This window comes from Talaromyces stipitatus, genomic scaffold (assembly GCF_000003125.1).
Source record: "Talaromyces stipitatus ATCC 10500 scf_1105507295527 genomic scaffold, whole genome shotgun sequence".
Taxonomy (NCBI): Eukaryota; Fungi; Ascomycota; class Eurotiomycetes; order Eurotiales; family Trichocomaceae; genus Talaromyces; species Talaromyces stipitatus.
The window spans coordinates 64798-83818 of record NW_002990114.1 but is presented as its reverse complement, the minus strand read 5'-3'; the positions used below and the strand labels follow the sequence as shown (position 1 = coordinate 83818).

Here is a 19021-nt window from a genome sequence, read left to right as displayed (position 1 = left end):
ACCCACTGTAGTCGTACACGCCATCGAGATCGGTTGTCGCGTAGGAGGCCCAGGTGTCGTACGATCCGTCGAAGGATATACTGCCCAGAGGACCGCCCTGGCTGGCACGTGGCGCGTATTGCGGCTTGATTATCTGTGTAGATTGTGGCTTCGTGTGGGTTGTCATCGCATGGCTGGCTTCGGAGTAGGATTTCCAATGCCGCATCGATTCCCTCCAGTTCCCCTGCATAAACAGTATGTGTGTTAGATGAGCCTACTGGCTTATAAGCCTGTCCTATTGATGAGTAGACCGCTGCCCCAATCCCATTGTCAAAGCCGCTCCCATCGGTAAAGAACTGTATTGTTGTATCTGTTCCTGAGATTGCTTCAATAGCCTTGATAGCCTCCTCACGGGTATCGTCAATCCTTGCTTCTGGTGGCTCCCACCACGGTGGCACTACAAAGGGGTAGATTGTCTCGATGCGTTGGCTAGTATCACTCCCCAGTTTGCGGTCGATGGCTGTTTCCAATCGATGAAGTGGCGACGTGTATGGGTCGTTACAGTGGGCTTGGCCACGTATTTGGTAAAGCGTAGATCGAAGTGGTGAGGTCATGATCCGCAGGCAGGCCTCCTCAGCCAGCTTTGCGAGCGTGAGCTCTGCAGGTGGTACATGGAGACAGACCTCTAGGGCCTGTCGTGACGTACGTTTGAACGCGCCGGATATCTGGTGAAGAGCCTGATCCTGGATCGATCGGATGGCTTGCTCTGCAGCTCGCTGCGCACCGGTGAACCCTCTTCCACCTCGTATATACCACGTGGAGCACGCGTACATGATCTGTGGTTGGAGGACAGCCGTGTATATCTTCCTTAGATGAACCAGGGGCGTTCCCCATGTCGATCCTGCGATTGAGCTTAATCCCGCCACCAGTTTTGCAGCCTTCTTTCTCATCTCCTGTACGTGCACTTCCCCAGTGAGGTGGGTATCCAGATAAACTCCTAGATATTTGATTGAGTCCGTAGGCTTAATTTCTACTCCCTTGATTATGAGAGGTACATCCAGCCTACCACTCGGCTTAGGCACCATTTGGTGCTTCCGCCAAAAGTGGGTAAGTTGATATTTGGCAGGCGCAAATTTAGAGGCATGTGTCCTCTCCCAGCGCTCTGCAACCTGGTGTACTTTGGTGAGTGTGTGGCAGTTGGCTGCGGCGGAGGTCCCATATGTCATGATGAAGATGTCGTCAATATATCCAAGTACAATCACGTCCGGGCACTCGGCGAGTATCTGCTCAATAAGATCTGCATTAAAGAATAGGAATAGGATTGGTAACAATGGGGAGCCCTGTGGAATGCCTGTATTAACTAGAAATTCCCCTATATTGCCCTCTAGGAGTGTGATTGACGTGCGGCGATTACTTAGAAAGCTCTCAATCCAGCCAATCAGGTCATCTGGCACCTGGCGCTTTCGTAGGTCGTGTATCAGCCTTATATGATTGACGTTGTCAAAAGCCCCTGCCGCGTCAAGTGCAAGCCCTGAGGCTACTCGTGAGCCCTCTCTCCACGCACTATGGGTCTCTTCTAGTAAGAGATGGATTGCTAGTTCGCATGAGCGGCCGCGACGTCCTCCAATATGTTGCTTTGGTAAAAGATTATATTGCTCCACTAGATAGCTGAGACGTCTGGCTAACACTGATTCTAGTGCTTTGCCAATCGTGCTCAGTAACGCTATTGGGCAGTACGCCTTTGGATCAGAGTAATCAGGCTTTCCAGGCTTGCGAAGGATGACTGTTGTCGACTTTCGGAAATGGTCAGGGCAGTATTGTTGACGTAGACATGCATTAAAGAGATTAACGAGATAGGCCTCGATAGTAGGGAGCAGCCTTTGTAGGACCAGATTAGGGATTCCATCTGGCCCTGGTGCTTTGTCGGGCTTCACGTTGGTTACTGCCGTTCGGACTTCGTCTAACGTGATTGGTAGCATCGTATACGGTTTGGGATATCTATATTGTGGCCCAATATCTGACAGATCTGCCTCCGGGGGCTCTGGGTGGAGGACCTCTCGGAATAGGGCTGCTTTCTCCTTTGGGGCTGTGTAACTCGTGTTATTGTAGTGTAACGTTGGGGTAAACGTGGCACGTGGTTTGCCCCTATTGCGGACCCAACGGGCAATTCTCCAGAATCCATCTATTGACTCTGTTGCCTGCTCAATTCGTTGGCGATGTAGATCTCGTGCGAGCTCATTGGTGCGCCGTTTCATCTCTTTCCTAGCCTCTGCGTAGTCCTCCCATGCCTGATCTGTATTTATACGACGTGCGTGTCGTCTACACCTAGATACGTGGTGTTTAAGCTTCGCCATCTCTGGGGTGTAGCCCGCTCGTGAGTAGATGCTGATCTGTTTTGTAGGTGTCGCTTGCTCAGCTGCCTGATTGATTGCCTCAACTAGATAGCGGATCGCCTCATTGATCGCCTCATTATCATTGAGCTCCCTTGGGTGCCAATTGTATATGTCCATCAGTTTAAGGAAGAGGTCCCAATCTGTTGCATTCTACTGCTTGCGAATCAATGGAGGAACACGTATAGCTGTAAGGTTAAATTGAGTGGAGATTGGGACATGATCTGCTCCGTACCACCACTCTGGCTTGGTGTCGCAGCTCACTACCCGGTTGGCTAGATTGTGCGATGCCCACACCAGATCAATTGTAGATTTGGCGTTAACCCTCTCGTACGTGATCGTGCCTAGTGGCAAGAGCTGCTCGAGCCCATGCTTATCCATAAGATTAATCAATTCAGTGGCCTCCTCGTCAACATGTCGGTACCGCGGGCCCGCCCACAGCGGGTGATGTCGGTTGAAGTCCCCCAATACAATATGCTGCGCCCTAGGTGCCATGGCGGTTTGCAGGGCGCTAATTACAGATTCCTTGTTGCTATTGACTCCTGGATTGTATATATTGTGAATATGGATGGTTCCATGGGCGGCTGTATGAAGTGTCAATGTGCTCAGATCTCTATTATGGTATTGGACCTCCCATGTGGCTGGATCTAGCCCTCTATTGACGTAGAAACAGACTCGTGGGCGTTTCTTGTATTCTTCCTTGGGTGTGGGCTGCAGTAGGATATGGAAGCTGCCCTTGAGCGCTAGTGAGTATGTTGTTAGTGGGTCGGTATGTTTGTTGATGTAGGGTTCCTGGATAGCCAGGATATCGTAATTTTGCACCTCGCTCTCACCAAAGAGATGCATCTAGACCTCGTCCCGTGATTTCCAGCAGTTAGCCTGCAGGATTTGTAGTCGATTGGTGTTACAATACATTACTGATTGTTAGCCCAGGTGCTGTCTTCAAGGTTCGTGGTCATTAGCGTATCAGCCTCCTGAGCTAGCTCGATTAGATCCTGAGGGGCTTTGTGGATTGATGGCTGGGTAAGTTCATCCTCAGATGAGTCATCGTCTGGGATCGTACGCACACTCTTACTTTGGCGGACAGTCCTAACAGCTTGCACATGTGAAATTTCTAGTGGAGCAATATCTAATTGCAGAACCGGGGTTCCTGGTGGAGGCTTCGTATTCTGACGTGCACGTGTGTTATATGTATATTTAATCTGGGTCTCAGGTCCTGTCTTAGGTTCAGGATTAGGATCTGCATCTATAACTAGATCTTTATCCCACTGCGCTCTCATAGGCTTTTTCGAGGATCTATTGGTAGGGTCACCTGATGTAGGGCTTATCGGCTCGGGCTCAGATCGTTCTGCCACTCGTTTTCGGGCGGCTGCTGCGCTCTTACTTCTTGAGTTGGCAGATCGACGTGTGGTGGCTGTACGAGCCGGTGCGCGAGGACTTCGCTCTGTATTGGCTGCTTCAGCTGGTGTAGGGTTATTTGGTGAGATGGCTCCGGGCTGACTATTGCCAGGTCGTATCACAGGAGTGTGATATTGTGGGCCGTATGTACGTCGTTGATGTGCCTCTGCGAGGCATGTAGCTCGTATCGGGCACTCCCTCGCGTACGCAAAGTGTTTCGTATTGAGTCTCTTGGCAGGATCTTTGATATGGACATTTTCTGCGGTACAATTAGCACATTTAGCGTATTCTTTCTCTTTCGGTGTAGGGCAATCCCCTGTATCATGAGATCCAGCGCAGTACGTGCAGCAGATCTGGCGCTGACAGTGCCTGGCGATATGTTTATACATCTGACACTTGAAGCACTGCTGGAGATTGGCTGCTTTGTCGTATATTGAGACATTGTGCTGTCTTCCCTTAATAATAAGGCCGCGTTGGATTGCAAAATTAGCAATCCTTTCATCATCAAATATGACTACAAGGTGGGCATTTGTGAGCTTCTGTTCCTTGATCTTATACTCGCTTAGGAGCCAGCCCGTGTGTGTGACATTCATAGAGGCTGGAAGCTGCGCGAACACCGGGGCGTTCTCTGAGGTAAGCGTGGTTATGAATTGAGGCTGTTTGGGGTTGATATTCGTGTTGACGCCGTGTACGACGACGCCCCATGTACGTTTTCGTATACGTGCTTCGTTTCCGAATGCCCTAATCCAGTCCTTCTTGCGGGTAAGCTGGTCGACGTCGTCCACTGTGCCTAGTAAGAGTATAATATCACCACTAGGTAGTATATGGGCTGCCGCAATTCGTCGATGTGCGATGGTGGTGTCTTGAGTGCTGCGTATTGCGAGATTTGCCTTCTCCACCACCTTATCCGGGAATCGACGTATCGGGTTGAGGATATTTGGATCGGTATGTTCCAGATAGACCTCTAGGTCCTCCTGGCTTGGATATGGGGTTGATGGCAAGCTTCCTCCACTACTCAATCCCACGCTAGGGACCGTGGGAGGGTTCGAGGGCACCTTACGTCCCCAGGCCTGTACGTACGACTCTGAGCTAGTTGTCACGTGACTGAAGCTTGGAGAATTTTTCGCGGTACGTGTCCCTGGGGATGTTGGGTGGCATATTGCCTCCACCAGGCGGTTCGTGTTGCTTTTGGTCGTAGTAATCTCTCGAGAGGCCTGAGATACCTCTTTCTGCGTCTTTTCCACGTGTAATTCGACCTTCGCGAGCCGCTGCGCTAGTTGCTCATTCGTAGGCGTATTCTTCACCCTTCGAGCCAGGTATAAGAACGCGTCAACCACGGAAGTAGAGAGCTCACGGGGCATGCCAATCTCCAGTGCTTCTTGGTGCTTCTTCAGTGCCTCGAGATCTTTGATGGCTGCAGCTACATATGCGCGTATATCAGGGTCATCTGCAAACCGTGGTTCTGGCCACGGAGTGCCCTTTTTACCTCTTTTCGGGCCCATGCTTCAACCGCGTCGATTGAGCAGGCGAAAGTTGGTAAATATACTGTCAAGGAGGTCTATTTTCACTGAGATTCTTTCCAGCAGTACTTTTTACCTGCGTGGGTGCGTTTTCATAGGTGCGCGAGGTTTTTTTTTTTTGTATTGTCCGTCAAAGGGGATGGAGACTCATTATAAGGCGAGCCCTTCTAACGAGTCGAAAGAAGAATAGAGCCATTGATAATAACACATAGCAGAGGTCAGCTAGCCTGAGCTCCTACAGTCTGCGACTCCACCCTTGGAAGTCACAAGGATGGAGAAACAGGAAGACTACAGTCCTGAGTGATCCAGAAACTGAGCGCTGAGTCATTAGGGCTTTGCCATGTCCAGGGCCGCAATCACATGATCTTATAATGGCGTGGAAAATGGAACGTGGTGGGAAGGGAGAAGTGCGTGGCAAGAACAGAGGTCGCACGGAAGCTGGGTCTTGGCAGGGCTTGGCGGTTAGTGAGCCGCTCAAAGCAGCGTGAAATGTGGCCCATTTAGGCAGCTGGCTAACCGTCTGAACGTTATATAGAGTATATTTTAAGTACGTAGTATAGAGTATAAATATTATAATATATATCTCTTTCCCAACGTACATTTTCTAAGAAAATTGTTGAATTATCAGACCGTGAGAAGTATCATTTTGCATGCGGATTCGAACTGGCGGCTCGCTTGTGGTGGCGGCTCGCTTGTGAATTACGTTAATCACTATCTATCAGGCACCCTGGCAAGGATACCACTAGAGCTCCGAAACGAATATGAATAATATTCATATTTGTTGGATGCGAGGATGCAGTCGAGATCTGGATAACTGACATCACGTGATTTCAATCACGTGATGAAGGCTACATGTTGGAGCTCGGTTACGCTAGGATGGATACGGAATATAGGCAAATAATAAGAACTTAGAGTTGAGAATTTCTATGTATTGATGCACACTCTCTAATACAAAACTTGTCAGGAATGTTGACCTCTTTTATATGTGAGGTCCTGTACAAACTAGATCATGAGATGACATCCAGTCGAACCTTCTAGATATAGCCATATAGAGCTGATTGGATGTCTATATCTCGTCAGTATGTGAACCTAGTTCTCGAAATTTCTTCATGTTATAGTATGATGGATTCCCAATTAGGGATAGCGTATTGCGTTCCAACACTACACCAGGAATCCCTTACGCGTCGGGGTCAAAGATAGAAAAGACAGACAAACTTAAGACTACCCAATTGAACCCATATTCCAAGTTAGGAAGCCTATCGTACTAGTACTAGTGCAGATGCACCCACAATATTCATGAATATTTGCGAATATGAATAATATGAATATGAATTAAATGAATATGAATATGACCTGTATTCATATTCACTAAATTCATGAATATATGAATATTCATGAATATCCACAAAAGATAAGGGAGGCAGCTGAATCTTGAACTCGCTCCTAAGATCAATTTTGAATAGTTACTTACAGAAAAACTATATACAAATAGCAAGCTTACTAAAATTTGATGAAAACCCTGTTTCCTAAATCCTAAACATTTTTATGCTGAGTCCTGGCGTTCTTTACTATATTGTCCCTTAAGGAACATCAGCCATCTAAATGTCTCAGAATTTAAGCAGTGTCTCCGAATACCTAGAACATCTCGTGCGTTACTAAATAATCTCTTAACGCCTACTTTAGTAGACAGAATAGGAAGATAGTCTTGTACAGCTTTTGACATTAGGGGGTAGTTAAAGGCATTTGCTTTCCACCATTTTAATATCCAGTTAGGATCCCTATCTTCTATCATACTATGAGACCATATCTTGGGGCTTAAATCTAGGTATTAATCAATGTCTGATATTATGTCTGCAGATTGCAGAGGCTGGATTTTTTTGAGCTTTTTCCATAATATCCCTGGCATACCTGGTGGACGCTCTGCGCTAGAGGAAGAGGTAGGGCTTGCAGGATATTATTTCTTAAGATATTCACATATATCAGAAACAATCACATCTGCATCAGACTTGCTCATTTAAGCTTGGATGAAGGAGGTCTTAACCTGTGGATCAAGAATAGCAGCCATGTAATAGATAATATTGGAATCTATCTTCTTGGTGAATTTATTCATTTTCTGGATTCCTCCTTCAACAGCATTTTGAATCTCCTTAGTAATCTCTTGAAAGTTGCCTTTGTTATTTTTGATATTGTCAAGAATATCATCAAGACTCCAGTATATTAGAAGGCTTTTAGTGATGCTTGGGCAATGTTTTGAGATAGAGTTGGTATGATCCTAGAATGGCTTCAGGACCTTCTGAATTTGTCTTAGTGTTGACCAGTCACTATCTGTTGGTTATATTTCTTGAATGTCTGGATGTTCACGAATAAATTGAGTGACTTCTTTTTGAAGTTGAAGAGCTTCAGAGACCATATTGTATATTGAATTCTAGCAAGTGTCAATATTATAATTGATTTACTTGCAGGGAGAGATATCCTTCTATGCCTGCCTTCGCTGGGGGCTATTATTAATCCATAAGGCTAAAAGACGGATCTTAATAATAGCATCTTTCGTTGAAATTAGTGTTTTAGGTGAATGATCCTTCTGTGATGGCATCTCATTAAGTATAACATATGCATCACGGACTGTACCAGTCTTTAAGAATACTAGAATATCCTTACAGATAAGATTTAGTATATATGTAAGACATCCAATGAAGCTATTCTAACCCTAGAACCACATAAGTGGTTTTATACAGAATAGACTATCTTCCTTGTCAAAATCTTTTAATAGGTCTGCATAAAGATAATCGCAGAGTGTTAGATTGTTTCCAGCATTATCTCTGGTGATTATTAGAAGCTTATATTCGATTTAAAACACTTCAAGTATACTTTTGACAATTATAGACAGATTTTTGCCAGAGTGTAATCCATCAATCTCTTTAAACTTAAGAAGATCTTCTCGAAGCTTAAACTCTGGAGTGAGCTAATGGCCGACAACAGCAAGAAATAATATCTAGTTATCTAACATCTAGATGTCAAGTGAAAGTGAAATCGATTGGCAGGTATCAGCTAAGTCCTGCTTTAACCAGTTCCTCCAACTCAAATATTCACTCTAAACTCAATTTTAAAGAGTATCTGTAGTTTTGATAGGACAGTTAGTATTTAGACTCTTAAGGAGTTCTTTCTATGTAGGATGTTTAACAACTGTAAAAGACTGCTGTGTTTCAATTACCTAGCGAAGAAGAGCCTGCATGGGATCAAGTCCAGACTTAGCTGGTTCTATGAATATATCAAGAGGCCCAGCTGGAGGTGTAATTGTGTTCTATTTAATATGGTGTTCTTTATAAAGGTGTGTAGCTAAATTGGTTGTAGTATCCTGTTAAGTAGAGTCCTTTGATGACTAATTGCATTGCTTATATAAAAGAAGTCTATTATTTCTGTGATGGCCTCCTTTAGGACACCATGTAGTCTTAAGGCCTATAGCATTAAAATAGTCAGTAGTCCAGCTAGTACGTGATCTCTTTCTTTTTTTTGTTGGAGTCTCATCGAACTCACTCTCTTGGTCCAATTGAGAAGAATTGTCTGAATTCTGTTGAGGAGACTTCAATCCTTGTGAAGCTGATTTAGATAGTACCAAACTCAGTTCGTCAGAAGATATGTTTTGGTAAGGTGCAGGCACAGGCTTATTAGATAGAGTAGACATATCAGAAGGTAGAGATTCAGGGGAGGAAGAGTTAAGAGTATCTGCTTCATCGCGCCATGGAAAAGCGTCAGAAACTATGCTATTATTCAAGGCATTATAATCGCGATGAGGTCTCTTTCGAGTTATTTGAGGAGATGAATCATGAGAAAAAGCCATGAGAAGAGGGTATAAACAAAGCTCTGTAATAAATAAGGAACAAGAAGGAATATTAAGTGAAATACTTGGAGACAGATATTTGGAAAAGAGAATTAGGAATCTAGAAGAGCCTAATTCCCCCAATTTATATACTAAACAATATTTAGCTTTGTCCGTCACGTAGCTACTTAGTCTAATCCATTCCTAGCTATGATGTAAACAAAAAAGGTAAACATTATATTAAAGTTGAATACATGAAATGTAATAGTGCTAGTCATACATGTTATACGTGACAAATGGGTGGAAGAATCATTCTAGAGAATTTCAAGTAGACTTACCGCTTGCAAAGTAAGAAAGCATTTCCTAGAATGCTCTATCTAAACTACACACCATGATTATATAGGCCATGCACTGAATTAATGATTGAACTTGAGAACTTCATATATATATCTTCTCCTTGAGCCAAGATTCTCATTATTTTAAGAAAAGGACCTCATACTACTAGTACTATATCTATACTTAAGAGTGATTAGTACCCTTATGGCTAATATAAGATAAACTGAAGAAGCTCGCATCAAATTTGCTGATTCTGTGGTGGTTAATATGTATCTATGTAGGGCACGGCTGTTTGCTGGTGCGGAAAAATAGTCCACCCGGAAATATTCATGAATATGAATATGAATATGAATATGGTCCATATTCATATGAATAATATTCATTTTAATCATATTCATAAGTCATGAATATGAATATGGTCAATAATCATATTCATTTATTCATTTCGGAGCTCTAGATACCACCGTTTCTCGCGATTGTTAACTGCCGTTTATATGAAATATTGCAAAATGGCCATCAAAGGGCAGAAAAGCATCGGGAGTGATGACTGTCCTCTGGAAATGTAGGATGAAGTTTATTCTGATAATCCAGTGGATAGTTCAGCGAGTGAGTTTGAGACAATTTGTGAAAACCCAATCGAGAAAGCTTTCTTCGATAAAAAGCATATCAAAAAGCTGTTAGCGTCCGGTACTTTTGTGATCATTCTTCAGATAGTGAAGAGCTAGAATAGCCACTGCCGCGCTTGGGACTGTCCACCGAGGACAATAACTGGAAGACCGAACGTTCGATCAGATTTCCGGTTCAATCTCAAAGATTTATCGGGCCAACATTATGGTAAGTTCTGCCTAACAAAGATCAAACCAGTAATTAATGAAGATAGGACCGAATCAATATTACCATATCACGTGCATGGAAGTCAATCTTCGTAGATTCCTCAATGGATGTCGCACTGTTGGGTTTTTCTAGGGCCTTCTCCTTTTCCATATCTCGTTATTTCCCCATATTTAAAGTGAAAGAGTGTTATGGTTAGTACTCTTTGACACCCATTTCCCTTACGCATCTCGTTGTTTCCTTTGCACATCTTTGTACATTCAAAGGCGCTTTGTTTGCTATGTTTAGATGTCACTGCTGTACTAAATAGGAAAACCCATGCTGGCAGGATGAAGCTTATAAGGAGTTCATCCTGCTCACGATTTGTCCTGAGAATCAGCAGTCCTCATGTTTTCTATCCTTGCTTCTAGTTTCTCAGTTAGTTATCAGAATCCGATTTCTTCTCGTTGTCGGTTCCTTACACCATCCATATTCGTGTAACATACGACCAATCCAAATGAATGATATTCTCTATCTAGGGTGCCAGCGTTGACGAGAAACTGGGTATGAAGAGGGAAACTATCTATCGAGGGGAGAAAGCCCATATTTGTAGGCCTCCATCCATATTCACTCATTGGCGGTACTGTCCGTCTCATACAAATCTCTGTTGCCTGGCCGGCATCCCAATATGGAATCAATGCGTATCACGATTGACCTCACGTTTATTGACTGAGATCTCCATACAAAGGATTCCCAGATAATAAAGGACATGCCGCGCCAAGCCGGAAGCCGTCACAGAGGGAATCTACTATGGAGATTTTCAACAACGAAGTCAGATTGTACGAGAATAATCGCTTGCCCTTTCAAAGCTTTGATCCTGGCCCGCTTTATATTTGTAAAGATTATAGCTTTCGGGCCGATATTTATCCGTACGGGATAGAACACCTCACTCCTTAGATAGTTTCCTAGATAACAAGCACAAGGACAAGAACGTTGAGAACGCTCCAACAAGATATTTCAATCCTCAAAGGGGAGCGTACAACTGATATTTCTACTACTGCTCATAATCCTCGGCAACCAGATCTTCCTCAAGAATCTTAACAATATTCATGAGGGGTAGGTGCCGTTTCAGGCTTCTATCCGGAAACTAGGTTTTCTCATTCACCGTTGAGTTTCTCAGGGAAAGGTGTTTGCCGAGATATTAGCTTGATGCCTTAGATCTCTGGCAGCAACACAATGGATACGCTGATTGGCTCAACCAATATTGTGATAGTATCAGTCATTACAGTGTATTGGACATGGCGGCTCACTTGCAGTGGCGGCTCGCTTACCGATTACGTTAGTTCACCTTATTTAGTTAGCGTACCTCAATCAAGGAGGGTTGGGTTTCCCCCAACGGTGATTCCACAAATCCTAGAAGTTATATCGGCCGCAGAATGGATATTTGGGAGTTACCAAGACCAATAGTTATCAGCGGGCTTTCAAGTCATCTTTGTTTAGTGTCCATGTTTATCTTAGTTCCTGACTGATACTTATGATAAGCTGTTAGGATTGAAAAATATAATCAATATGATATAGTCCATTTAGCGTTCAAGAGCGTAACTAGAATCACTTCAATTTCTTCATACGATGCCCATGCACAATGTCTTTTCGATTTTTCAGCATGTTCGTCGCCGACTTTCGACATCCTTATTATGCTTTTTGATATCATATTGGTTTCGTGAAGGATCTACTTCACCGCTTTCCGTATTTGACCCTTCACGATAATTTTTAAGGCTATAGTATTTCTCCTTTCCCCCTTTTGTATTAGTCGTGATTGATATAGGCGAAGCAGCTTCTGGAAAATAATCAGTGAGAAGCCAAGCGTAGCGCAACTACATTGCCTTGGAGAGCAAACTAACGTTTGGGGGTCTGATCTTGTCCAGCAGTGCTGTTGTCTTCGTTGAGGTCATCATGGTGACTTGACTTTACTACTTCATCTTTGCAGTGTCCCTCAGACTCGGTGTAGCAGCGAATTGTTGCAGTTGTACGATTTCCAGCATATATAGTGGAAGCGGGGTGGAAGCGTACCCTTCCTGAATACACTTTCCACAGGAAGAAGGATCGTGTGGTCTGCATCTGTGATTTAGGACTGCTGGGAGTCCGTAGTTGTAACTTGAACAATTGCACAAAAGTCACGCCATATTAATCAGAATTGCTTCTCTAACCATTTCGGTATATATAAGTATAAGTGTACTTTGCAAGTCGAGCAACAGGCCAATTCTCTCCTCGCCACATTCAATCAGTGACGCCATTGTTACGTCATCACTTTAGACATCACCTTTTAACTTCATTTTCAGACCACGATGAACTGACAATTTAGCTGCTGGTAACAAACTTGTCTTGAGAAGAACAATGGAGAAAAACAATGGAGAAATCTGATGTATAAGCGAATTCTGCTCTGAAGTGAAATATGCTGACATTTCGTGTAGCTACCATCCGAAACTGCGAGACGTATTTGCCAAGTATATGGAAGAGCGCCTGGTGGACTTGCTTTTCAGCACAAGTCTCAGGTGAGCCAATCGTCCTACCTTGAATGGATCTAAAGTGACAACAGAAGGAGCGAAAATACTTCGACTCTGGAGATTTTGCACTTACTGCGACTGGTAAGACGACTGATAATGGCGTTCTAAACACCGGTGAGACTCATCCACGCCGCTCAAATATTTCACGCCCTCATGCCTCGGTTCCCGGGAACAGTAATGTTCAAGAGGACGCCAATGAAACCCTTCAAGACCGAAAGAGTAGCGATTTCGTGATGACGAAAAGCCCTTTACATCAGCATACTGATCAACAGAGCAAGAAAAGCGCGCGTCCCAAGTCACATGAAGCTATATGACCGAATCGTGTTAGCAGCCGGCTAGCCTTTGGCAGACTGATTGAATCGAGATGTCTATACCTTCGCTACACATTAATCAATAACATGAAACGCTAAATGAATTGTTACGTTGTAGGCCTAGCATCTTTAACATGCTTTCAGAGGCGCGAAGTTACAATAGAACGCGTGGTGTTAAGGACAGTTCCAGCGGCATGATAAACAGTACAATGTCATTAGATAGCGTCGAGCTAAGCTGGCGACTGTGGACTGTGGATAGAGGGCAGTAGAGTTAACAGTACATAGTAGAGTTATATCGTGCATGGAATTACTTACGATTGTCGGCTGTTAAGTTGCCATGTGAATACCACAAAAGGTAACCCGCCACATGGTGCTGCCTCTTGCCCCAACCGGGAAAGATCTAGGTTCTTGTGATTTAGGGTTAGGGTTAATTACAATCATCCGTGAAGGAGCAGACCTATATGGTATTGGTGGGAAGGCTCCTTCTAAGAAACTGGAATGTCTTGCATTAACGCTTTAGACAGCAGTCATGGGACAGCAGCACTTAACTTAGTCCTGAGATCTTGTCTGGCGGTAGAACGTGATATAGTAGTATTGCCATGATTATCGTGTCTAATTTATGATGCCACGCCTAGATCATGACGAAACTGTGGCTATTCGCGGTTGTCAAAACCTCTGTTGTTCCTGCTTCGTTTTGTTGACCAGGTGTTGTTACTGCTGTGTAGATATCCTACAGCAGCCGGTCTCCTTTTTAGATTTCGGAGCTCTGTGACTGTTTCTCCCCAACCGCCTTTGGCATTCAAGCCCACAATCAATCCATCCTCCCTAGGCAAGAATCAAGTCGGTACTGCAGAATGGCCCGTCTACTGAGGTGTCCGAGTAAGTTCTATTTGCTCGCTTGCAAATAATGATGAAAATTGCGTCTGTGAGAATTCGGCGGTAGTCCTAACGTTAAACAGACGGAGGGAAATGTCGCTCATCCGCTGTGAAGTCGTAGGGATGGAGATCAGTAGAAAAGTGACCCATAGTGAAAAGAAGCGTCCGAATGAGGAAAAGTAATTATCGACCGGTCCATGGAGTTCCTAAAGAAATGTGGCGATACTCGTGTTCAGAGATTATTGTGCTGGTATCTCAGTAAGTCAAACGAATTTCCACTGTTGCCATTGGCGGAGTGCTAATGCTCGTTGTAGAAGTCTGCAATCTGGATACCTCGGTGACTTTAGCCACCATGTCCTGTCCTTCAGGCACTTGCTGAACTATATCATCATCCACGGCAGTCTCGACTCCGCTAAGACTAACGCGTACTATGCGAACAATGCAACCTGGATTGACTTTGCATTTCTCTGCTATCTTGACAGTAAGATTGCTAACTGTCCTTTCGCTTAGATAGAGAGCTCGGTAGTAATCGCCCTTTTCCTCATCGGGAAATCGAATGTAAAAACATGCAACTATTAAATGTTTGCCATTTATTTCACTCGGGTAGATTACTAGACACTCACTTGGCTTAGGAGGGCGTTTCACGGGCGGCTCGCAGAGTGGATTAAGGTCCAGAGCTTCAGTGTAGCCAGTTGTGCCTTTCTTTATCTTCACTTGTTGTGTGATGGAGATGGCATCGCGCCACCTCATAATCTCGTCTTGATGCATAAAAGTATGATCTGACAACAGCTATTTCGAAGGCTGTCGTCAAGAGTTGGTATCGAAGAAAAGTACTGTTTGTTGGGGAGAGAAAGCTGGCGAGACTTTCAGCTTTGCAGGTGGGGGCAGCTTCCCTCTCAGCGACTGCCAGCTCCAGTTTACTCCAGTTTACTATGTAGACTAAGCAGTTACATGAAACACTAATGACAGGATGGTAGACTCGTACAGAAACAACATCAAGTTCATCCACTATTTTCAACCACCTCAACAACACATTTCCAAGATCAACTGCCTACAAAGGAACAATGACAATTTGCACTTTTTATTGGTCGTCTTTGGTAGCCGCTGAGCCCTCCTTGGCGCCCATTTAAAACCTGTTTACCATCTTGCCTCGTTTTCAGATGGCCTTTGCTCAAGATAAATTAGCATTACGAGTCATAATTATTTGGAACCATCGATCATTTTAGAGCTGACCTCTGATGTCATATCAACTAGAGTTCTGTACTGTCCTGCACTCTAATATCTGTCCTTCAACATTATTCAAATCAGCTTAAACGGGCGACTGATTGCGTGAGTTCACGAGATAGGCACTACGTGCTGCTATTCCTGCTGAGATATCTATCACCAGGAATACGTCAACATTCAGAATATACTTCGAAAGAAAGCCGCTTTGGACGGATGTCGGATAAAAGGAGCTATCCAAAGTTGGAGTCTGGGCAAGTCATGATGATGATGATGATGATGATGATGATTTATTACACCCGGAGGGGTTAACCCTAAGTTAGGGCACTAGTGCGCTAGATACATGCAATTCGTGTGTTTCCGACCCATCCTCCTAAATGCCCCAGTCCTTCGTGGAAAGTCGCCTTCTCGTGGTGAGGGACGTCAGTAAGCTGGATTGCATGATCTAGCCGAAGCTGAGAACTTTCCAAGTCGAAATGCCGGTGGAAAATCTCTCATCGTTGGAGCGACCGGCCAGGAGAGCTTTGAAAGGACACGTCTGCAATAACAATCACGTCGACGAGCTTTCTCATCGTTTACCTACCTGCCACCAATCGACACTCACCGAATTCTGCTCACGATAACTCACCTGCCCTACCGGTTCGGCCACATTTCGATTCGTCAGTCCTTCGTCTGCTATCTGGAGTTGTCACCAGGGAGGCATTCAGCTACTTCGGGCGCTAATGTGAGAAGTATTCTTGGTAAATCGCTACTAAGGGAAGAGGTCCACGAAACTACACGGAGAATGGACACACGGGGAGTCCGGTGTCTAAGAGGGATGGGTTATTGCATTTGGAGAACATGACTACAACGACAAAAAGGAAACGTTCAAGACATAACGTATGGGCTAGAGGGATTTTTGCAGCTGATACAGTTTTTCCTCTCGACATGAGACCATGACCACATTGTACGTAATGCAGGACAAATAGCGTATTGGAGCCCTTTAGGCTTGGTGCCTCCGGGCGTAATGAATTTACTACTACTACTACTACTACTACTACATACCGCTTCAATTGAAATGACTGAGTACAAAAAGCGACCTCTATAACTTTAAGTGTGAATCTAATTGCATAATTCAGCCTAAAATGGGTCTTCTCTTGCGTGGGTGCTTGTGCAAGTAAATTTTGACGGAGACAGCTCTTGAGCCATGGATATCCTGCACTAGACATCTTTTGAGAAATATCTTGCTTGCGTTATATTACACCTACATGGTATTCCTCGTATGCGAAACTACTCCTATGCAACTGGATTCTAGTCTCATTGTTGTGTGCCTCATGGAAAAGATGTCTCTTGCGCGAAGGATCTCTTGAGCATAACCTGTCTTTACACAATTTGATTCTCCAGTTTTGCTTTTCGATCCATGTACAGGATCTCCCATCTAGAGCAAAAATTCCAGATAAAGCCATTTTTGGTGGTGAGGAAGAACAGGAAACCCTAAGGTACATCTAGGAACAAGACATAACGCGAAGATGCGAGAAATATATTCTAGTTGCTCTGCCATATCCCCTTCGCGTGTCAATAGATTTTGACGACTTCTTGCAAATTACCAGCAATTCATGAAAGAGGCTTCACATATCGGGACACAATATAGGAAGGTTCAAACATATAGAATACTTAGATTCCTAACTAAAAAAAACATAGAAACATGTATAAAATCTTGGAAGTGGTCCAGTATACCATGTACGTGTCGATAACATATGTACCTAGGCAGATCAACACAATATGAAAGGTGCTAAATCCGCCTTGACCTGTCATTCAATTCTGATTCCAGAACTTGCATGGTTGAAAGTGACATTACTTCCGATGGCTTCGGTGCCTTGAGAACGAATCAGGATATGGTAAAAACATTAGAGAACAAATGTTGAAGGAAACTACTTACCTGTAGCGCCGACACCCAGTCGAAGTGTCCGAATCGCTTAGTCAACCAGACATCAGCGGGCTTTGTTGCACCACCTGGCCCACCAAGAATCGTCTGAGGGTAGCCGAGATCAAAAGGCAGGGCACTCTCTATCTTTGCTATCTCCTCCGGAGTGAATACTATACCTAGCGCATCAATACTTGCTTTCAAATGCTCGAGTTTTCCGCCTCCGATTACTGGAAAAACCCAAGGCTATTTGGACCTGGCCCAGGCCAATGCAATGCTTGTGAGATTTGTATCCCTAGCTTTAGCTATGTCTTCCAGAGTATCGGCCATAATGGCCTTTCGAGGTTTGTCAATAAAAGCAATATTGCGGCCCTCTCGTTTGGTTTCTGGATCCTGCTTCTCGGCTGCTCGCTGAGCCGATGTGCGAAAGTATCCGGATCCCAGAACTCCATAAGGCATAAAAGCCATGCCTTCGTCATTGTACATTGGTAGAATATCTCGTTCAACATTATGCTCCGCGTGTTGCATCGATAGCAAGTCTGATGGCAGTTGCTTTAGCTTGAAACAGTTGCTTTTCTGATTAACATTCTCTGCTTGTTGATCTCCGTACTTCCACTTTTGCTTTTGCTTCCAGTCTATATCTATATGTGCTGGGACCTATATTGCATTGACCGTGTTTCCTTGCATTTGCGATATCTAGACTAGGTTGTATATCTATTGGATGATCTTTTGCCCAGATTGTTGACCAGGTTGACTGATTGCTGCTAGTGCCAATCTATTGCTACTAAGTATGGATATCCACCTCTGATGTGTCTCAGATGGGATACGTTTCAACGCAGCTGCCATTGCTTCCAGCTAAGCTATGTATAGCTTTAGTTCTGTCCTTTTGCCTAGCGTGGTAGAGTAGCTAGATAGGTTATTTCCGCTATTGTCTGCTTGGGTGTCTCTTATACAGCCTCTCATACTTACGATACCTGATCTGGCAGATATGCTTGTAGAAATTAGGACGCCTACTGCCTTGCTAGCGATTTCACTAGCTTTTACCTTATCTTTTCTACATATTGTTTGGATCTGTGCTGTCTATAGTGATGTTGTGAATGCTTAGATAGTTTCTATCTGCTCAATTGTTGTTGCTGTTGCTTCTAGGGCTCGAGATATCTTCTGTAGCGGGGATTTGAATATTCGGATCATGATAGTCCTTAATTTGAGCAGTGGGTTTGCTTTGGGAAGAGTCTGGATATCGATCCATAGCTTCGTAGCCTTCTCTAAATGACAGTTATGGAAAGGTTGGATGCCCGCTTCTGCTTCAGCTACTGCGGTTGCGACTGTCCGAAAGGCTCCTGTAACTGCAATAGCTCCTTGTTTCTGCATTCTGTTCAAATACTGTGTTCCTTTTGCTTTACAGGCATGCATCCAGACATTAGAGGCATAATCTGCCACTGGTGCAACTGTTGCCATGAACAATTGTCTTGCCGTCCGTGGGGAGATCCCATCACAATGCAAGTGGCCATGACTGACATTGAGAGCCTCATGAATATAGATCAGTCCGTGTAACAACTATGCAGCATTAGTCGTCGTTTCAGAGATGAATTGTATTTGAAATACTTTTTTGCAGATTGTCGCCACTGCGATTCGATCCAACATCTTGGCTTTTTGGAGCTTGGTCAAAGATATTCCTGGCCTCTCATAATGTAGAAATAATTTATCTCCACAGACTGAGATATCCAAGAGGTTTAGCAGGTTCGGATGATTGGTTCGCAGCACAGGATTGGATCTTCCGTCCACAGCGTCAAGGTCCATTTTTTGGAGAAAGGTCGGCCGGCATGAGACGTCGCCTATCTCCATTCCATAGAAACCCTCGCCGTATTCTTCTGGGAAGAAGTTGGTAAGAATGGT

General features: G+C 44.2%; 5 protein-coding genes across 5 annotated transcripts in view, besides 6 other annotated features; 1 reads left to right on the top strand and 4 right to left on the bottom strand.

Annotated features, from left to right (window-relative positions):
• TSTA_080920 (reverse transcriptase, putative) overlaps positions 1-3215 on the bottom strand; it is a gene marked incomplete at both ends in the record, with an annotated part of 3369 nt that extends 154 nt beyond the window's left edge. Inside the window, 2 exons of the mRNA XM_002477777.1 lie at positions 18-2512; positions 2552-3215. Of these exons, the coding sequence (XP_002477822.1) occupies positions 18-2512; positions 2552-3215 (3159 nt within the window). The remainder of the gene's footprint in view (positions 1-17; positions 2513-2551) is intronic.
• Positions 21-3176: a mobile genetic element.
• Positions 3216-3283: 68 nt separating the features above from the next.
• Positions 3284-5269, bottom strand: TSTA_080910 (uncharacterized protein; the record flags this gene model as incomplete). Its single annotated transcript, XM_002477776.1, has 2 exons — positions 3284-4837; positions 4991-5269. 2 exons carry the CDS (start codon positions 5267-5269, stop codon positions 3284-3286), a joined length of 1833 nt encoding a protein of 610 aa, XP_002477821.1.
• A 580-nt stretch (positions 5270-5849) lies between these two features.
• Positions 5850-5870: a sequence feature (AT_rich).
• A 996-nt stretch (positions 5871-6866) lies between these two features.
• Positions 6867-8852: a mobile genetic element.
• A 3805-nt stretch (positions 8853-12657) lies between these two features.
• Positions 12658-13128, top strand: TSTA_080900 (uncharacterized protein; the record flags this gene model as incomplete). Its single annotated transcript, XM_002477775.1, has 3 exons — positions 12658-12672; positions 12722-12802; positions 12847-13128. 3 exons carry the CDS (start codon positions 12658-12660, stop codon positions 13126-13128), a joined length of 378 nt encoding a protein of 125 aa, XP_002477820.1.
• A 1128-nt stretch (positions 13129-14256) lies between these two features.
• TSTA_080890 (uncharacterized protein) lies at positions 14257-14751 on the bottom strand (the record flags this gene model as incomplete). The annotated part of the gene is made up of 2 exons (XM_002477774.1): positions 14257-14573; positions 14625-14751. 2 exons carry the CDS (start codon positions 14749-14751, stop codon positions 14257-14259), a joined length of 444 nt encoding a protein of 147 aa, XP_002477819.1.
• Positions 14752-15483: 732 nt separating this feature from the next.
• Positions 15484-15512: a microsatellite.
• A 723-nt stretch (positions 15513-16235) lies between these two features.
• Positions 16236-16262: a microsatellite.
• A 1109-nt stretch (positions 16263-17371) lies between these two features.
• TSTA_080880 (norsolorinic acid reductase, putative) lies at positions 17372-18583 on the bottom strand (the record flags this gene model as incomplete). Its single annotated transcript, XM_002477773.1, has 2 exons — positions 17372-17760; positions 18400-18583. The coding sequence occupies 2 exons, from the start codon at positions 18581-18583 to the stop codon at positions 17372-17374; spliced, it is 573 nt and encodes a 190-aa protein (XP_002477818.1).
• Positions 17762-18616: a mobile genetic element.
• Between the last annotated feature and the right edge of the window lie 405 nt (positions 18617-19021).